This window comes from Triturus cristatus, chromosome 3_2 (genome assembly GCF_964204655.1).
Source record: "Triturus cristatus chromosome 3_2, aTriCri1.1, whole genome shotgun sequence".
NCBI lineage: Eukaryota > Metazoa > Chordata > Amphibia > Caudata > Salamandridae > Triturus > Triturus cristatus.
The window spans coordinates 84394184-84413766 of NC_140584.1; the positions used below are offsets into that span (position 1 = coordinate 84394184).

General features: G+C 46.9%; 1 protein-coding gene across 21 annotated transcripts in view; it reads left to right on the forward strand.

The window, feature by feature from the left end:
* The first annotated feature begins 609 nt into the window (after positions 1-609).
* Positions 610-19583, forward strand: part of MUC13 (mucin 13, cell surface associated) — a 772367-nt gene continuing 753393 nt past the window's right edge. For 18 of the 21 annotated variants that reach the window (XM_085647277.1, XM_085647282.1, XM_085647279.1 and 15 more), the window contains exon 1: positions 610-751. In XM_085647277.1, the coding sequence (XP_085503403.1) occupies positions 694-751 (58 nt within the window). In that variant the 5' untranslated portion in view covers positions 610-693. The remainder of the gene's footprint in view (positions 752-19583) is intronic. The other 3 variants (XM_085647297.1, XM_085647296.1, XM_085647295.1) reach the window with 2 other exon arrangements.

Here is a 19583-nt window from a genome sequence, read left to right on the forward strand (position 1 = left end):
AGGTATAATGGAAAGCCAAATATAACATGGCCTCGCATTCCTGTTCCAAATGTAAAAAAATACCTGCCCTACAAAAACGCACCTCACCACCCTCTGCGGCTCCCCGACCTAAGCGACCTTCCCACAAAGCTGTGCTGTCTGCTGTCTAGCACTGCACGAACCGGCTGTTGGTGAAACCTGTCAGTGCAGTCGGGAATTCTGATATGACGCAGCAACAGAGGGAAACAGCTTTTGGGTTTTTTCTACGTCATAGCAGTAAAGAACGAGACTTCGGATCTGGTATTCACACTCGCAGAGTTCAATGACAGCTAAACATAACAGCTGGATTACATACGGAAAGAGAAGTTCTATTATTGGCGACGGTGGCTGGCATAAATTTCCCACACCAAAAATATGGAGCAGACAATTGGCAGTGGCCTATGAGCGCCGTGCGCCGACGGCCTTCACAGGCTGTGACGTACTTCCTTGAAGCATCCCGAGAAACAATAATGTCAGAGCGGCAGACAGGTGGGGAGGGGCGGTGGGCAATTAGACGCAGAGAAGGAAGTTGTGAACTGGAATTGCCATTGGTACTCAACCTCTGACGTTAGCAGAACAGTGAACTTTGTACTTTTTATGATGTGGTTAAAGCAAGCTAAACCTGAGAGAGATCAGATCAGTGTAACACGGGAATAAGACTCGGTGCCATCCGCCATGGAGGGACGTATCTTCTTACCACTTTTATTCGGCCTCTACCTTTTGAATGGGCAAGGTAAGAACGTACTTTTTTTCTAAAAAATAAATAAAAAAACCATTTCTGTCAGCCAAGGATAGATTATTGGTTAAATCAGTTAGAAAGAAAGGTAACCAACTGTAAATTATTATCTTGCCATGTCTCCTTTTAAAGGGAACCTATTATGACCTAAATTATGTTCTGCTCTAAGTTCTGTCATACAGTCGTATTTGAAATTGCGACTTCAAACCCAGCGATGACAAAAAACATCATATCGCTGTTTTGCTGATTTTGTTCCGAGCGCCAAGACGCCTCTTGCTGACTGTGGGGTGAATAAATAACGGAGTAACCTGTCTGTCAGACTTTAAATTAGGCACTATATCATAGCGATTTTACAGGCCTTGCTGGAGGACGGTCGTTTTCACATATGAACATGGTGACCATTTTTTCAAAGTTTTACAGAGGCCAGAAACAGAGGCTTGCGAATTGCCCTTTCTTTTCACCAGATTTGGCAAAATATTCTAGAGGGAATTAATAAGGCTGTAATTGGAGTCCAGCCCTTTACAGCCTGTAAACACTCTCAGTAGCGCCTATAGTATGCTTACCAGATACATCCATGTCATCCCAGGACATTTTAGTTCGGTCCAGTTTTTACCTCAACCAAACATTGTAATTTGAATTATTATTCCAAGTGAGGTAAACCAGGACCAGCCGGTGCAGGTAAGCGCGTTTGGTCGGGGTAGGGGAGTCGACAGAAAATAAAATGTCAAAAAAGATAACTACTTACCTTGCGCTCACTGCATCACCGACTCGGGGATGCAGCGAGCACAGGGCAAGTGGTTTTCTCTTTTTTATTTTATTTTCCCTCATCGTCTGTGGACTCCCCCCACCCCACCGCGCTTACCTGCACCGGCCGCTCCTGACCAGGAAACCAACTCTAAGAATGCATTGTGTTGTTGAATAAACACCAGGGCCTGTATTATGTAATGGGCGCACTGTCCCAGTTTGTGACATGGTGCACCTTTAACCATGTGTGCCTGCTGTGATTAGAAACAGTGCACCTTATTTCAGTCAGTGCGCTGCCCCCAAGGGCGGGCATAAACTTGAGCTGCCCTGGGGACAGTGCATTAGTGAAAGACAGAGCTGCTGAGCTCTATCCTTCACTGTTCAGGTGGCAGCTGCATTGCACTTCAAAGGGGGTACATATCCCGTTGAAGTGCGTGCAGTGAGTGACTGCACCCGTTTGCAGAGGGATGTCTGTGGGTGTCCATGGAACTTCCTTTCCCACCTCCAGAGGACTGGCCTATGTGGGCGCCCTGGGAGTAGCCACCTCTGAAGGCCTCTTTGCCTGTGTGCCTGCTTCCATAGTATGGCATTAGCACAGAGATAGTGTTTTCTCATTTGGCGTTGCCCCATGCAAATGAGATAACCCCCCCCCCCACTTAACGCACCCCTTAAGGTATCTGTATTACAGAAAGGGCAACAAAAGTGTCTGTGTTCCCTCCTGTAATACAGTGTCTCGGGAGCTCAGAAAGCGGGAACACAAGTCTGTGTAATACACCCCTAAGGAATAAGGTGTCCCCAATGATATATAGTCATTTGGCCACCTTATTCTAAATAACACCAGCAGTCCATTGCCCCAGCCACATTTCAGTGACATGCCGGCATGCTTTCCCTCACATCAATAGTCAAAAGCTTGAGTCCTATAAGTGGTTGAGGATGTCCACTTCCTATTCCTCCTTGGCTGGCTAACTGGTGTGGATACTGAGACCTTGATTACAAGTGCATGGTGGATTTTTCTGCTGTTTATTGCATTGGGTAAAATTAGATGCCCTACTGCTCGGATGCAATAAATAGCAGCAGTTATGAGTGTCTCTAAAAACAGGGTATCACATGCACAAATCTGCATGTGCCGGTGTATCCAGAACTTTATACCCCACTAAGGTTATTATTTAGGTGCAATAATAACATCTGATAAGATCCAACACTAATGTGTGTGAAATGTTTTTGGTGAGATAATTATCACCTATTACAAAGTTTACCTATTAATTTGGCAGAATATGTGAAAATCTGCATGTCCAGGAATCTTTTGGGCCTTTTTCTCACTTCAAAGCATGGCAGGTTTGACCTACCGAAATTTAATTTTGGAGTGTGTTTTTTATTGCACCCTGTATGTAGATCTGGGGTGCAATAAAAACTGTAAAATTCATAATTCTAATATGTGCAGTAACCAGCGGTTGAAGAGCATTAAAAAAGTATGGAAACTGTGATGCTGCTACTCAATGGGGGTGGGGCTTGTGAGTGTGGGGGCAGGGTCAAAAGTGTGGCTGTTAAAACAAAATATTCTGTACTTGTTTTGGTCTTTCACCTTCGGGTAGCTATATTTAAAATAACGCGCAGCTTAAATGAGAAAGACATTTTTTAATGTTACGTTAATTAGTGGGAAATTGACTATAGTACATTATTAAACCTCTATTAGTTAATTAATGCACTGCAGAGGTCTATGTGTAACCAAAGAGCCACAGAATAAATCTTGGTTGGTGCAGAGTAGAATACAGACTGGAGTATTTTTAGTACTATGAGGTCCCAGCCTGTAACAGAAAGCACTGTGAATATGTAAGTCAATATTTTAAACTTGCATTACCCACAGTATAAGATAGACTGTTACAAAATGCACAACAAGTTTTAAGATAAAATGGTGATTCCAAGATTCCAAAATATGGATTTTAGTTATACCCAGAATGTACATAAGGCACTTTTTTTATATAACTCCCTTAAAAGCTCATACTTCACAGCTCAGCTGGTAACTCTTGTGCACTACTATTCAAAAAGATGTAATCTTTGACATCACAAAACTTCAAGTGATTCCATCAATTAAAGCCAATTCTGGTTTACAAGCACCCTTTATATTTGCAGAGCAACCAGTTGCACACATTTCCATTTCTTTCAGGCAAGCAGACACTCTGACAAGGTTTGTTTATTGTTTAGCTGTCTGCCCGCCTTCCGTTTCACAGCACAGGAGACTCCCTGAATGACACTTCAGCTGAAGCATTTAAACTATCGAAATTAACTGTCTGTTCACAAAAATAGGGGAAGGGTTTTTCCTAACTTAAAAAAAGTATGGGCACATCGTACCACTCCGATCCTGCCTACTTCGACATCTGACAGTAACAGGAGGTAATCGATATACTTAAAATTGTTGGGTTACTTGTAAGGAGGCCCACATGTAACTGTGACCCCCTGCACAAACAGGAGTTTGGGCACAGACCACAATTTAAGAAGGCACTCATAAACGAGACCTAAAATGCAGAATATTTCCTCTAACACAAATGAATACCTCAAAATAAATGTTTTACTGAAACCCATTCAACTCCGCCTGTAATCGTTTACTCACATTTCTATTAACGTTACCAATATATCTATATCATGGATACTAATTATTGAGAAACTGGTATCCTTGCTTTCCTTGATTTTATCTGAATTTCGCAACTTAGTGTAGAATGTTAGAGGCATTCTGGCAGCAGAGTGGACGCTCCAAAGTCTAACCTAGCCCAATATACCAATAAACTTAGGAGCAAAGGCTGTGCTGAGGAGCGGATGGTAACCATGACAAATAATTGTGTTTGTTCTTTACAGTTATGGCTTCACGGATGGAGTTCGGAAAAATTCATAATGAAGGGCTGTGCTTATAAAAGTGCTAGCAAAATATTGAAAAAACAAACTATCGAGGAAAATGTTTACTTAAGTATGTCAAATTAAAACGTTTTTTAAATGATTAAGAAATAAGAAGTGTCCATCTTATGAGGCAGTGTAATAAAGAAGTCTATGGCCAGGATGTAGTTTCAAGTAAATGTATTAAGTTGTAGTTACAAGTTGTGAAGAACCTGTAGAATAGCCCCACAAGGAGCAGCCTCCCTACTGCTCAGCCCAACTTCAACTGTCAACACTCACACCTGGCACCTAACCATTCCAAACATGTCCATCACACTAACATTCCACACAGAACACTCACACCGGCTGAGCAGCTAGCAACCAGGTACATGGGAACAGGATAAACACAACAACAGGATATCACAGGCAGCTGTATTCAAATTAGAGCAAGTAAAAAAAAAGTGTACACCTTGGCTCTGGCACGAGAGGACAAGCGTGTTTTGATATGTCTGGACTGTCCAGCAAAAGCAAACCAGAGTTGGAGCCATGCCACATTTTACCACAGACAATGTAAATGATTGACCTTAAGGGCCTCATTTGAGTACCCAAGCTCTTGTCTAGTATTCTTCCCCATCTGAGTTACTGATACCGGAGTATCAGTACTTCCTGGATATATATACCTGGTCTTTTAGAAGTTTACTCTGTGGGTTCTCTAAGAAAGGAGGCATTGCCCTGGGAATTGGCAATTCTGTACTCAGTTCATCCCTTAACTCCTCTCTTTTCACCAGAAGTTTTAGTTTGCTTTCTGTAGGCCAGGTCAGAATTACAATCTTCAGATCCACAGTTACTGCATAGCTCCTAATTCTGATGGACCCAACAGCTCCTGTTGCTAAAGACATCTGAGTTAAAGTGGACTCATAATGAGTGCTAAAGACTCATTTCAGTTGAATTCATCCCCTGTGGCATCCTAAAAATCAGATATGGCTTAGCCCTTCTGAACAGACGTGGGACAGCCTTAGGATAAGTGTTACTCAAGAGAGGTGAAAGCCAAAAGTAAAGCGCTGCACTTACATGGCAGACATAACTTTAGTTTAGTCACACACAAGGTGATGAGAGGGATGCTTGAGAAGACGTCTAACCACTGGCAATCACTCGGGGTAGCATTCCAACCCATAATTTCTCACTGACTGTACCACTCTATATGAAGGCCTGCCACATTCAAATCAGAACTGACTGTGTTCCTCAACTTTAGTTTAGTCTGCACACCAATTGCCACAAAAGGCAGAATTCCATTCAGTGAAAACTATAGGTATTGTGCCTGAAGCTCTTCCATTGGATGGCTGTCTATGTAATATAAGTAAGTTTTATTACATAGAAATTACTTAGGGTTATCAATTGCACATGTAACATTATTACTCTTCTGTAAGACCGCTATTGCTTAAATGGTAGGATCAAAGCCCAATGAAAACATGTTCTTTGCGAGAAATACTACCAGACATAAAAATGTACTACGAGCATGTGAAAAATTACAGCCTGAGAAAATTATTATATTTCAGGGGGAGGGATGAGTCACCCCTGCAGGACAAAAGACTATGCCAACATTATCTGAGTATTTAGTGTGTAAACAACATTTCATGCTACTGAACTGTCTTAGTGATTTTACTCTTTTCAAGATCTTTTAAAGGCTTACTAAAATTTGGATAGTAAATTCCATAATTTTGGGGTATTATATTTTCTTTCCATGATGGGTATGATTGGTGTAATACATTTTTCAGAAGTGTTATTCACTTTTACTGCCAGTGGTAATTGTATCATCCACCCTCCCTCCCCCACCAGCGTGGCATCCCTGGACAATGGATTTTACATCCAGATGCTATTGCAACATGAATTTATTTTCTATGTCTTAGAAGGAAAAAATGTTAACCATGGAGAGACTAGCCCTCTAAGCTTCCATTCACTTATAGAATTTAGGGTAGTGTCTAAACATTTCACAATAACCAACTGCGATTAGATTTTAATATAGCCTATTAAAAAATGAATAATAATGGCTGCTTTAGAGCCAAGCAGCAATGGCAATAATGCCAGTGTAAGCCCCCCAGAAACTTTTTTTATGCTGTTTATGGCCATTTATTCACTCAATTCCTGGTTGTAACAAATTTAAACTAATTAAACTTATGTCACTCTCATTTGCTTGCTTCTTATTCAAGTCTTGCCTTGTGCATCTTGATTGATGTTCCAATCTGCATATCATGCCTTTCCGCTGCTTTCTTTTAAGGACCTACTTTTTTCTTCCTACTTAAACACTCAATTAGAGTGCATGTGTTTTCCAGCTGCCTCCCTCGTGTACTTCTCCACCCACACCTTGTGTTACTGGCTCCCTGGTATGCTTCTTCTCCCCTCCCCCTTCTGTGTTGCCCTCTCCCTTTTTGGAGGGCCTCCAATCCATCTGACGCTCCAGGTGCCTCATTTGTGCTGTCTTGTGCAACGCCTCAGCGTTCTCTCAAATGTCTTTGGCAGTCTCAAAAGAGACTTTTAAGACATGGGCAGAGTGGGCAATTGCCCGGCCCCCTCACCCTAAACTTTCCAAGGGGCCCTCTGATAAAGTGATCATCCTCCCACTCTGTCTATCTGAATCTCTCTCTGCCTATCTTTACCTATGACTTTCTCACGTTTGGGAATTTTGGGGGTGCCAGGAAAGACTTTCAGCTGTTTTTGTGTAAAAGTTAAAATATAATTCAACATTGTTTGTCATAATGTAGGCACAAATTAGGAGGAATTAGGTAATACTGTTTTAATTAGTCTCAATGCATGGCTTCACTTAGAGTCTCCTACCCCTTCATCGCCCCCAGAGGTCCTGGCTGTGGGTGACCCTGGGCTGCTGGCGCTGCCTCCTCGCCCTGTGCCTCCTCACAGCTCCTGTGTCCTGCACATTTCCTATCCCAGCCATGTCCAACTAGAGAAATACGAGCCACTGAAAGCTCGAGGCAGGCTCAAACCAGATGCCTGGCTGTGGCTCAGCTCGAGTCCTCCCTGGCTCTTGAGCCCAAAACAGGCCCAGCTTTAATGTGGCTTCTGCCTGCTACCCACTCTCTACCAGCATGCACCAAGAATTGAAAACAAAGCACAAACCTTTGGTGTTAAAAAGGAAAGTAAGAGATGGCCATCTAGTGGGTGAATTGCATAGTGCCAATATCGGCAACACTTCTTAGTTCTCATACAGCAACCTACATAAATAAACCACAAGACACCTTCTCAGTTTTTGTACAGCAAAGTACATAAATAAACCACACGACACCTTGTTAGTGGAGAAAATTGCTGCAGGTTTATTTGCATAACAAATATGCCAACATGGTGGGTTATCTTGCGGGCGATCCAAGGGCAGGTCAGCCCCTACGTGGCCTGCCCGTCTGATGAGCCAAATTACACCGTGGCTGTTGCCAATCGGTGGTTGCCAATTTTGGGAGGGGCCACCCCTCCCATCAGTGGACCGCCAGGCCATGCACATACTCACGCCCCCAAAGGGGGGGGGGGGGCGGAGCGTTCCAGGCAGCCCCCGGTTGCTCAGGTCCACAACCGCCCGTAGGACTAACGGGGCGCCGTCGCTCTTCCAGGGGACAACTCTAAGATATCCCTGGGTATACTTGGCTTTGCACCCTTGTTGTGCTGCTGCATATAGGACTCTTCTGTACCTTGCAGACTCTGGATCACCCTGTAACTCCTCCTGCAACACAAAACAATAAGTTAGATTCTTCCCCTCCCCCTACCACCCTTTGGCCATCTGCAGGGTAAGCGGTAGGGCAGGAAACAGAGAGACCGGCAGCAGGCAAGAGGCTGCACCGTAGGTGAGGGAAGCTATTTGTACCCCTGTCCTCCCCCACCACGGCCGGAAGTGACACGGCCGACTAACTCTCTGGTCCCTAGACCGGGGACAATAATACTCTGACTCATGTGCCTTCCTGTGGAACTAAGGCGGCCGCCCTGTTAGGAGGCTCCCCTATGTGGACCCCGGGCCGCCTGACATAGTGCCAATATCGGCAACACTTCTCAGTTCTCATACAGCAACATACATAAATAAACCACAAGACACCTTCTCAGTTTTTGTACAGCAAAATACATAAATAAACCACACAACACCTTGCTAGTGGAGAAAATTGCTGCAGGTTTATTTGCATAACAAATATGCCAACATGGTGGGTTATCTTGCGGGCGATCCAAGGGGAGGCCATCCCCTACTCCGCCTGCCCGCCTGATCAGCCAAACTACACTGTGGCCGTTGCCAATCGGTGGTTACCAATTTTGAGAGGGGCCACCCCTCCCATCAGTGGACCGCCTGTCCACGCATGTACTCACGCCCCCAAAGTGGGGGGGGGGGGGCAGAGCGTTCCAGGCAGCCCCCGGTTGCTCAGGCCCACAACCGCCCGTAGGACTAACGGGGCACCGTTGCTCTTCCAGGGGACAACGCTAAGACATCCTTGGGTATACTTGGTTTTGCACCCTTGTTGTGCTGCTGCATATAGTACCCATCTGTACCTTGCAGACACCGGATCGCCCTGTAACTCCTCCACAGCTCTGGGGGTGCCACCATCACAATCAGGGCCCCCCACTAAGGTAGGCATCTTTACCTAGATTCCTGGGCCTCTTCCAGGTCCAGCCAAAACAAGTCCAAGCTCATACTGGACCAGAGGCCAGCATGCCCCTTCTGGACAGGTGCCCCCATCCTTTCTAAACTCCCTGTGAACTTAGCCTGGTAAAACCAAGACCCCTCTGTTCAAGGCCTCTACACCTGGCACTCTTAATTCTTCCTGCGAGAGGTTTCCCCTGCAACCCTTGGCCAGGCCCCTCCCATACTACATTGGGGTATCTTTGACCATCAAACTCACATGCCCACCGATGGTTGCATAACTTACACCAGGAAGAATTCAATTCTGGCAGCAAGACCCTCCTACCCTGGAAAGTCAAGTCATTGCCTACCAAGTGTCAGAGCACAATGATGAGAGGAGAGACCCCCACCCCCCACCCTTACCGCTTCTTCTACAGAAGCTGTTCCAGTGCCAGTATAGTAACACTACCCCTCCCCAGGGTGGCCTACGGCCGACTGTACCCTTTAACGCCTTGGGGTTCCCATCGCCCCACATGTAAGCATGTCCTGCCGAGTCTGAAACTCGAAAGGGGGGGGCAGTATCCGGGGCACTCACCTCGCCTCGCCTTGCCCATCAGTGCTGCCCAGAAAAGGCGAGACATAGTAAGATCGGCCTGGTCCCCCCATTTAGTATATTGGCAACTGCCAACCGGTGCTGTGTTGCCACCCTAGTGTCCCTACCCCAACAAGTGTATCTGCGCCCAGGATGACCTAAAACAATTAGTTTGGTGTTGGTTCAATATTGACATTGCCTGGCTGACGAGCAACACCTTTGACAAGCCACTCCTGACAAGATGTGCCAAGTAAGAGATATCAATCCTGCCTTACTTCCTCTCACCCAGTTATCTGTGTATAGCGCTTTTTGGAGTATGTCCATCGAATTCAGCCAGTCACTCCCTAGGTGATGCCTGGCCCTCCCAAACTTCTGCCAGTATACCAGGGAACAGACAAGACAGTGTGAACCGGAGGGGAACCATATGTATACATTCCTGCCCTTTCTTGAATACTGGGAATGCCAAGGTTCTTTAATACTTTATAGCCCATTAGTGCTTTAACCCAGAGTTTCCCCAATTTGTGGACCGTAGCACACTCTGTGGATGACAACTTCCACCCTGCATGGCTGCCAGCCAAGGCTATAAGGCAGGAGAAATTGCACATGGTTATGTTACTCAACTCAATGGTACTCGTTTTATTGACCTCAGAAGGATGAAATGCTAAGTGGACCTACCAGGATCTGAACCTGTTGACCAGAGGCCGAACACAAGTCCCTTTCATTTCTGCCACTCCACATGCCTGTGAACTTGTATCCCCGGGCAGACTTCAGGCACCTTAACCCTTACTTGGACATGCCTGAGCTAGAAACCCACATCTAAAAGGCCTGCCAACCGGCTGACCACCAAAATTGCAGTCCCAATGTTAGCTGACAACTCCCAAGGAAAATTTGCGTAACCGAAGCAACTGGTAACATGCAAACAATTTAATCTTAACTATGACTGCAAAATGTGCTCTGGTAGTTGTCTATATTAGTGCTCCATCACCTCCATATCAGCACTATCAAGGCAACCCGCACCCTCTTGGGAATGGCAAACTCACGCCCCAGCTGACAGAAAGTGCCTATTCGTGTGTAGCCCATAACCTTACGTTTATCACTGACGGTATACCAGGATTATGTTGAAACTTAGCTAGCTCTACTGCTGAGTGTGCATTGCACCATCACAGGTATGTCTTTGCCTATTCAGTTTTTTGGCTGCAAAGTTTGCTGACATCGCCAGCCCCAATCCCGGGCGAAATAAAAGGAAGCTTTACTGCTACATCTGTGAGCCTCTGCTGGTGCTAATGATGGTACAAATAACACTGGTAAACTAGATGCTGTACTATAGCATTAGAGGGCCATTGTAGCACTTTATTAAAGTTCATGGCTAACCTACTCACAGTATGGCAGGGACAGGAGAGACTGTTAATTTAAAGGCCATTGAGATGATCGTTAGATAGACCCAACTGGGAGTGATCCTGTGAAATGAGGTAGGGCTACCACCACCCCACCTCGCATGTGAATCAGTCCAGGTTTACTTCGCCATGTGCAGTAGTGCAGCCACAATTCACCGGCATCTAACCTGTACGGTGTCCTGTTCTGTGCAGTCACCCTCATACTTCCACTGGGCACCTCTGCCTGATGTGTGTGACCTAGGTACATGGTCCCCTTTGCATGGCGGCCTGCCAGTGAGATAATACATCACATACCCCATAAGTACAGCTACCCGCCTTTGCTAGAATCTTGCCTGGCATTCCTACATGCCCAGATATACCAAGCGAAAATGGCTGTACTCGGTCAATTGACCCGACCAACATCAAACCCCACAGAGACAAGATACGGCCTGTTAACCTGCTCCAAACTCTGTGGAAACCACAAATAAGCAGGATCTGCCATAAATTAGGGGATCCCGGGTTGTACTTGGAAATTTTTGTACTGCCCCAACCCGATGTGCCCCTTGGAACGATACCACAACTGCTTTGGATTTGAGCCTCACCAAGCACACTTTTTATCCTGGACCTACCTCCAACATGACGTGTATTTGAGCGCGCTGTCACCCTAGGGGTCTGCTGGCTCTTGACAGAGAAGTGACAAGATGAAACATGCTAACCTGCCTCCCACACTCAGCGAAACACCCACATGTGCGAGCTAGCCACCAACATCTGCCAAAGCATGCCAACCCATATAGTGTTTTACTTCCCTTTGCTCAAGGGGGGGGGGGGCAGTCCTGTCTAGAGGTGTGTGTATTGAACAACATGTGTCCTGGACGTACCTATGATTTGAGTACAAATTTCACAACTTCATAGTACCTGGTGTGTTTAATAAAACTAATAACAGGTCTAAAAAATCCATCCGGCATCCTCCGCTTACTTTAGGCGTGTTGGATTGAGGGGATCCAGTGAAATATGGAAGATATCTCCCTTGGCATGCCATCCCTTTAGCACCACATTACAGCTTTTATGCATGTCGCTTAAATCGTCTCCATCATGTGTTTAAGGCTAATTAGTTTGAGTTCTGCACTTGACTACATCCCTTCTAACCAACAGTGTTGAGTAACCACTCATGTTTGTTTCTTGTACAAGTCGTCCCCGTTAACCTGGCACTGCTAGACCAAATGAAACTTTTAACAAGCTCCCTATACAAAGTATATCATGTTGCGCAACTTGGAACACTGTTACTTCATCACTACATACGTTCAGGCATGAAAATACTGTCAAAGGTATCCCCACCTTAGTACCTGTTTAACCACTAAATAAATACTGTATAAGGGCACAAAAGATTACCAGTGCACTTAACCCTGGGCCTTTCATTAACTGACACAAAGTAAGGACCCTAATGTGTGCATGTACAAAGCTGCTAGGTAGGCTGTGGGCAAAATGCCACCAAGTAATGTCACTTCGGGTCCACAATTGACTGTCCTAACCGTCAGGAGTACGGTAAAGGAGGAGCATAGGCACATATGGGTAGTATAATAGTACCTGAACAGTCTGGTATGCAATGGCACTCGGCTATGCTCCACCTGTATTATCCGGTATCTCCAGTGCTAAAATGGAAATTTAGCAGTGCAGGTACTCTGGACCAGAGTACCTGCTTGTTTCTAAGAAGAACGTACGTCGTCAAGCCACCCGCTGGCCCAGTGATTCTGGCCTGGGCGATGGCCTCTCTTAGGCATTGGGTTAAAACATTAAGCTGCAATCTTTTCCTAGCCTAGTATGCCACACAGTTCTGGCTCTTCTGCCCAGTTTCCCTCTAATAAAACAACCTGTAACCTTTGGACCCATCGCCAGTCCTAATATTGCCTTTGGCAAGGGTTGATAGTTGCATAGGCAAATAAGCAACCAATAGAGAGAAATCGAAACTCGCTACAGTACTGAATATGAGACTGTGCAAGATCTATACTGCAATTGTTAGAGGTGAATCTGTCTCTCACTCCACCCTTACAACTTAGTCGCAGAGTTGCTCCAGTGCGCGCCTGCTGCATGTGGGCCGCTGCTGACACCCTTAGTAAAAGCCCTCCTTTAGCCTATCCCATAACTGCAAACCAGACCTGTTTGCACCCATAGGAAACCTTGTAACAAGGTGAAATCCCATAATCACTAGTCCCGTTACACCTATGTGCCAGATATGACCCTGCATTCTAGATGAAACAGAGTTCCTGTGCTGTAACCTTTGCCATCTTTTGTAATCCTGCTGGTACCAATTAAAATATATATACTCTCCCTATACAAGTATAAGCATGATTCTAAGCATGTGGCCTGAAGTACGCCTGGTACTGAAATGCACAAACGCACAAAACACTGGCTACACCACCCCTACTGTCACTCCAAATAGGCTAATACATTCTTTGCTTGAAAAACAAAGAGACTTCGTTTTCGCTTCCGATCTCGGGTTGAGTTTCCCCATAGACAACACAATAACGCTTGTAATAATAAACGCCCCCCGAAACCATAATAACCGTTTGCTTGCATTCGACCATTACCACCAAGCACTGCAATACTACACATGAACACTCCAGCCCCAAGGAGCCCAGAGGCATAACCCTCAGTCCCAAAAAGGGGAGGGCGCCAGGAGGCTAAAAGAAATTGTCCCGACGGGCCCCGGACTCCCCTCCTAATACACCGACGCTGCCTGCACCTCAAAAGTGCAGTGTCTCGAGGACTGCGTTACCAGGCGGGTGGCGAAGCCTTCCAACCCGCCAAAGGGCTCACCTGTACGGCCCTACAAGCATCACAACCGGCGCGCCATAGCCACTCAGCAGGGGAGGTGCACAGGCAACACTGCAACATCATCCCTACCCCAAAACGCCGAGGCAAAAGGTGCGCCCAACCTGACCACCACAGAATCCCAAGGGGTAGCAATTGCCCGCACACTCCCCAACCGATAAGCGGGCCCCCACAACAGACGCACGCAGCGAACCAAGCCAGGCCCAGCCTGGTCCGATCACCTAGCTATGGTGATTTGCTCAAACTCCTCTGCGGCAAGGATCAAAGAGCGGAGACAAGACCCGAAACCCGTCAAGGCCCCGACAGACCGTGACCCCCAAGACGACCGCGAGGAAGTAGGGGGGCCGACTCCCCGCAGCCAGAGAGGCCAACCCCGGGACAGGCTGCATAAAATGAATTGCATGTTAATCATCAGTCTTGTCCTCTAGGCTGAGTGAGGTTTGAACCCCGGTCCCTTTTAGTTCCGAACACCACCGCTTGGCAACGCGCTTTCCTGATAACACTGATGTGGGTCCACATCCTCACCTAATGCGAGGCCTCGCGAAGGGACAAAGCGCCATACACACACAGTAGAACACAATGGAGCCAACCCGAGCGACTAATCACTCCCGGGACCGTGCACATGAGGACATCACGGGGTGCAGGGCAGTGACTTGGCCTCTGCACCCCGCTGTCCACCGCCTAAAGACGGGGTGATGTCCGGCGCGAAAAGGGAGCACAACACAAGCTCTGAGGTACAGCTGTACATCCCCAAAAGCGATGGGACCCATCCGGGGAGAATGGGTCGCCCATGAGGACCGCACACCAAGGAAGGGAGAGGATATGACTCACCGCAAACAGACGCCAACCACACGACCGAAAATGTAACGAGCACGCGGCCGACGCCAGACCAGGCCTCTGGATGGAGCGACTCGAAGGCACGCAAACAGCGAGACGCGCAGCAGGCAAGAGGCTGCACCATGGGCGAGGGAAGCTATTTGTACCCCTGTCCTCCCCCACCACGGCCGGAAGTGACGCGGCCGACTGATCCTCTGGTCCCTATACCAGGGACCCTAATACACTGACTCATGTGCCTTCCTGTGGCACTAAGGCGGCCGCCCTGTTAGGAGGGTCCCCTAAGTGGACCCCGGGCAGCCTGACATAATGTGAAAACAGACCAATCCAGCCTTTCCCGCTCGACCAAAGTGTGTTGTCCTCAACAAATTATTTACTTACAGAGCGTCCATTTTTCCTTGTTAGCATATATGAGAGTACCTTCCAATGCCGGAGTTCAAGGCGTGCACTGTACACAAATAATTTAATGTATTAAGGGGAAAGACTTCTGCATGTTAAAGAAATAAATGTTTTTGAAATTATTTTCACATGCTGTTTGTTGCATGTGTAGTGTTGTTGGCCCTGGGCCCACCTGCTACTAAAATCACACTCTGGACACTCCCGGGCCCTTTTATTAACAGGGTCACGTCACTTGTGACGTCTGTGATGGACGCCTGTGATGGATGAGTGTCGGGTGCATGCGTGTCCATCCCTCAAAGAAGTGGCTGGTAAACCCAGTGCCTGCTGAGACACTGGAACGTGTCCAGCAGGACACTACAGCATGGTTTAGATGAAAACTGTTTTCATGGATTGGTTCTGGCTCGACTATCCTATTAATTTGTCGACTCGCTTACCTCTACGTCCAACAAGGAGAGCTCACATTACTCGTATATATGCGCTCCCTGAAGCTGTTCTGTACCAGTGGTTATGATAGCAGCTTCAGCAAGGCATTCGGACGATGAGAATACAGTGATGGCTGCTTTAGCTTGCCTGGACTTTGAAGCTGGGGGACCTGGTTCGAGTCTGGCGTCAGCTCTCATCCTGTTATTCTCGGCAATTCAGTTAATCTCCCATGCCTATCAAGAAATGAATGTGTCCTTGTGTCATGTAACTGGTGCTCACGTAAAGTGCTCCAATACCTTTGGGTCGAGTTCGCTCTATATATTTCTGACCCCAAAAATAAAATCAGTGGGTACCTTATTCCTCGTGCACTTTCTACTGTTCCAGACATTCAAGATAAACAAGCATCGGCGTTTGTATTGTGAAAACGTTATACCAGACTTAACTAGCACATATCACAGGCAGCAGTGAAAGCATGGAAACGGGTGTCAATCTTTTGAGGGTGGTTAAAAGCTTTCTTTCCCCGTCCCACTCAAGGTGCATCACAAATACTGGGCTACACCATACTGCACACACTGGAATAACACTCACGAGTCAACCTGATAACAGATGTAGTGTTGTGGGAAGTTGGGCCTCACCATGTCATGCGCTGTGCAAGGGGGGAATCTGGTAGCCCCCGGACACCTAAGTAAGGTGGTAGGGTCTGGCATACGGGCCATATGAGATAATAAATAGCCCGGGGACCCGGGTGTGGTCAGAGTTGAGACCACCACCTTTACACCTGCGTGCATGGTCATTCTTGCACGCCCAGGGCCTGGCCGCCATCATGCTACAACAGACTCCCCCCCCCAGTTCCCCCCTGGGCAACCCTCCTCCCCCCACGGCCTCACATAAATTTGCTCACGCCTAAAGTGTCATATGTCTTGAATCACCTACACAGTCCCTTGGCCACTCCCTTCCATCAATGTGTATTCGACATAGCGTGTCATACAACACGTTGCGCTTCTAAGCTATGCATATAACTGTAACCTACAATGCGTATAGTGGAGTGGAAGAAGTGGGGGTATGAAGCACTATCTATCATATGTGTATGTATCCTATCAGTACAGCCTATCAACACGATCCCTCGTCATCTATCTTGCACTGGCAAATTATGTTTTACATAGTGCTTCGTGCCACACCTGCTGCTCCAAGTGCTGTAAATAACGGCACTTCCTCACTGTTATGTCTGTGGGCAGGGCTCTTGTTATACCTTGCCCCAATGCCGTAGGGTAGGTTGCACACAATCGAAGGATGTAAGGCCTTGAAATAATCACACATGGAGGCAGGGTAAACGGGTGCACACGCTGCAAAGGTCAGGGTCTCTGCACACTAATGCCAGGCCTGGCAGCAGCAACATTTATTTAATCAGGCCCCACGTGATGTGGGGGAAACCAAAAGGTCACCGGCCCAGAGGGGCATGTACAGGAAAACCCCCTTCGCCACAGGGGCACCATACTTTGAACCAGACACTTCAGTTGTGTCACTGGAGCGACACTACATTTCTCCCCAAAATACAAACTAAAGACAACATAGGAGTACGTAGACATCACATTATGACCACAACTTAATTCTGAGCAGAAAACCCAAGGTCACACACTTTAAGGACAGATATATATAAAAAGGTGACATACCTAATAACAGGAATTGTCCTGACACCCTGAAAAATACAGCTCCTCACACCAAATAATCTTTCAGTCTAGCTGAAGGCATAGGATTGCTCTGGAGTTCATAACTGGTGTGAGTACGGCGATCAAGTGGGGGAGATTAAATGAACTCACCTGGGAACTACCCAGAGGGTGCACAGCCACAACAGGACTTCTGAGTCCGTGGTCAATAGACTCAGAGGATCCACAATCTAGTGGCTTTGCTTCAGACCACACTTCCTGCTCATTCATCCCAGAAGTCTCATTCTGGTTATCCAGAGAGCTTATTTCGGTGTAGATGAAACCTTTTGAACGCTGAAATTTCAGAGTGACAGTCTCTTGTCCACGATCGCAGTTACTTGGGTTCCATGCATAGAAACTATGTTCCAAGGATTATGCTCAAAAGGCAGTCTAAATGTGCAGCCGGGGCATCGGCCACCAAATCACTGAATTTCAGACCTGACATCTTTGCTCACCGGCAATTGCTAGCCCGTGCTTCGAATTTCTTCCTTCGTTCATGAACCATGTGATCATCAACAGGACCCGGGGCCAATTCGGGATGATGAGGGATGGAGTCCATGACTACCCACCCCATTGACAGTTACCCAGGTGCTCGCTCTGTGGTCGAGTGGGGAGTCTGTCGATAGTCACGAATTAAAGAATAAATGGCCAATTCAGGAGACTGTTGGCTCGCCGATGCAATCTGGATGACTTTATTTAAAGTCTTCATTAATGTTTCGGCCTCCCCATTGGCTTGAGGCCACCTTGGAGTGATTTTCCTGTGAGTGATTCCCAAGGATAGTAGATACGAGGCTATCTCTTGCGCCTGGAAAAGCGGACCGTTATCTGTTCTGAAAGGGAGCTTATTGCTCTGGCCTCCAGGACCACGGGACGGATACTTTGGTTAGCTCCCTAAGGGGTTGTGTCAGGGTTGTGAGATTCTTGATTAAGCGGCCATAATAATTAACCATGCCTAAAAAGCAGCACACCTCTTTTTACTGGAGCTGGGGCAGGTGCTTCCTTGAAGTCACGTACCTTATCAGGGTCCAAGGCTTATTCCTCTGACAAGAATTCGTACTTGTTGCAATGTAGAATGAGGCCAGTGTCCTGAATTTATTGTAACACCCTTCATAACCTGGCGTTGTGCTCGGGCACAGTCTTTGCATGAATTACATTTTTTATCATTGCTGACAATAACAACACCTTGGAGGTGTGCAAGAAGTTCTTGAATCGTATTTTGAAACACCGACGGCACTGGAGATGCCAAAACTCAAATGTTTATAATGCCGCACGTCCACATGGGTCGAAAAAGTTGTAATGTAACGGGACTTCTCAGCAAGGATGAGCTGGTGATATCCTGAGCGCAAGTTCAACTTGGAACTCCACTGAGCTCGCCAATCAGGTCATCAATTGCTGAGGTCAGGTGCTGTTTCCTTTTTATTGCAATGCTTGGCAAGCACATTCTATGCATATCCGCACCTCGCCGGGCTGTTTGGGTTTCTTGCAACCACAATTGGCGATACCCATGGGTTGGCCCCTTCACCTTTTCAACCTCAAGTTTGTCTAGTTATTTCTCCATGAGAGGTCTTAGATGGAATGCAGTGCGCCGGTGTTGGAAAGCTACCAGCCCCACTGACTGGTCAATATGTAAGTGGATCTTCTAGTCCTTTAGTTACCCAATGCCTTCAAAAACGGTCGGAAATTCGTCGAGAAGGTGAATGATGGCTTCCTGATATATCCCAAAAGTGACAATGCCAAGAGCCTCTGCCGCCCTGCAGCCCAGGAGCATGCCATGGCCTTTCTCTATGACATACACTTGTGAGTCTACACATTATGAACCATAGGTCATGGTTGTCTTGAACTTTCCTCGCATCACTAGGGGTCAATCCTGGCTGTAGGCGAACACTTTAATTTCCGCTGGGTGTAACGGTGGGGGTGATCGCATGGCACCATAAGTCTCAGCAGACATTATGTTGATCATCGCTCCTGTGCCTACCACTGCAGTGGATGGGTGACCTCCAACTCGTATTTGGCACTGTGGCAGGCGCGGTGTGGTTTGAGGGGCACTGCCAATAGTTAAAACAGAGTGGAGGTTGTGTTCCTCACCTTCATCATCATCCATGTTGTTGCTTCTCTCTTGTACCTCTGGTATAGCGTTTACGGTGGTGCGCTATACTTGCCATTTTCCTGAGCGGCAGACCTTCAAGAAGAGATTGAGTTTTCCCCACCCTGTGCACTTCTTGCCTCTCGCAGGACTCTCGGAGGGGCAATGGGTAGGTCCCAGGCAGTAGCCACCGGTTAGGTTCTTTGTGCCCTCTCTCCTGTCCTGTTTCACGCAGGTGCTGGGGTGATAATGTTGACTGGTTCTGTCTTTACCAATTTTTGTAAGGCTGTTTCTATGTGAGCAGCTTGAGCTCTGAAGAGATCTTTGGTCCCACCCAGTGTTAGGATATCAGCTAGATATTTACCTGACTCTTCCAGTATTCTC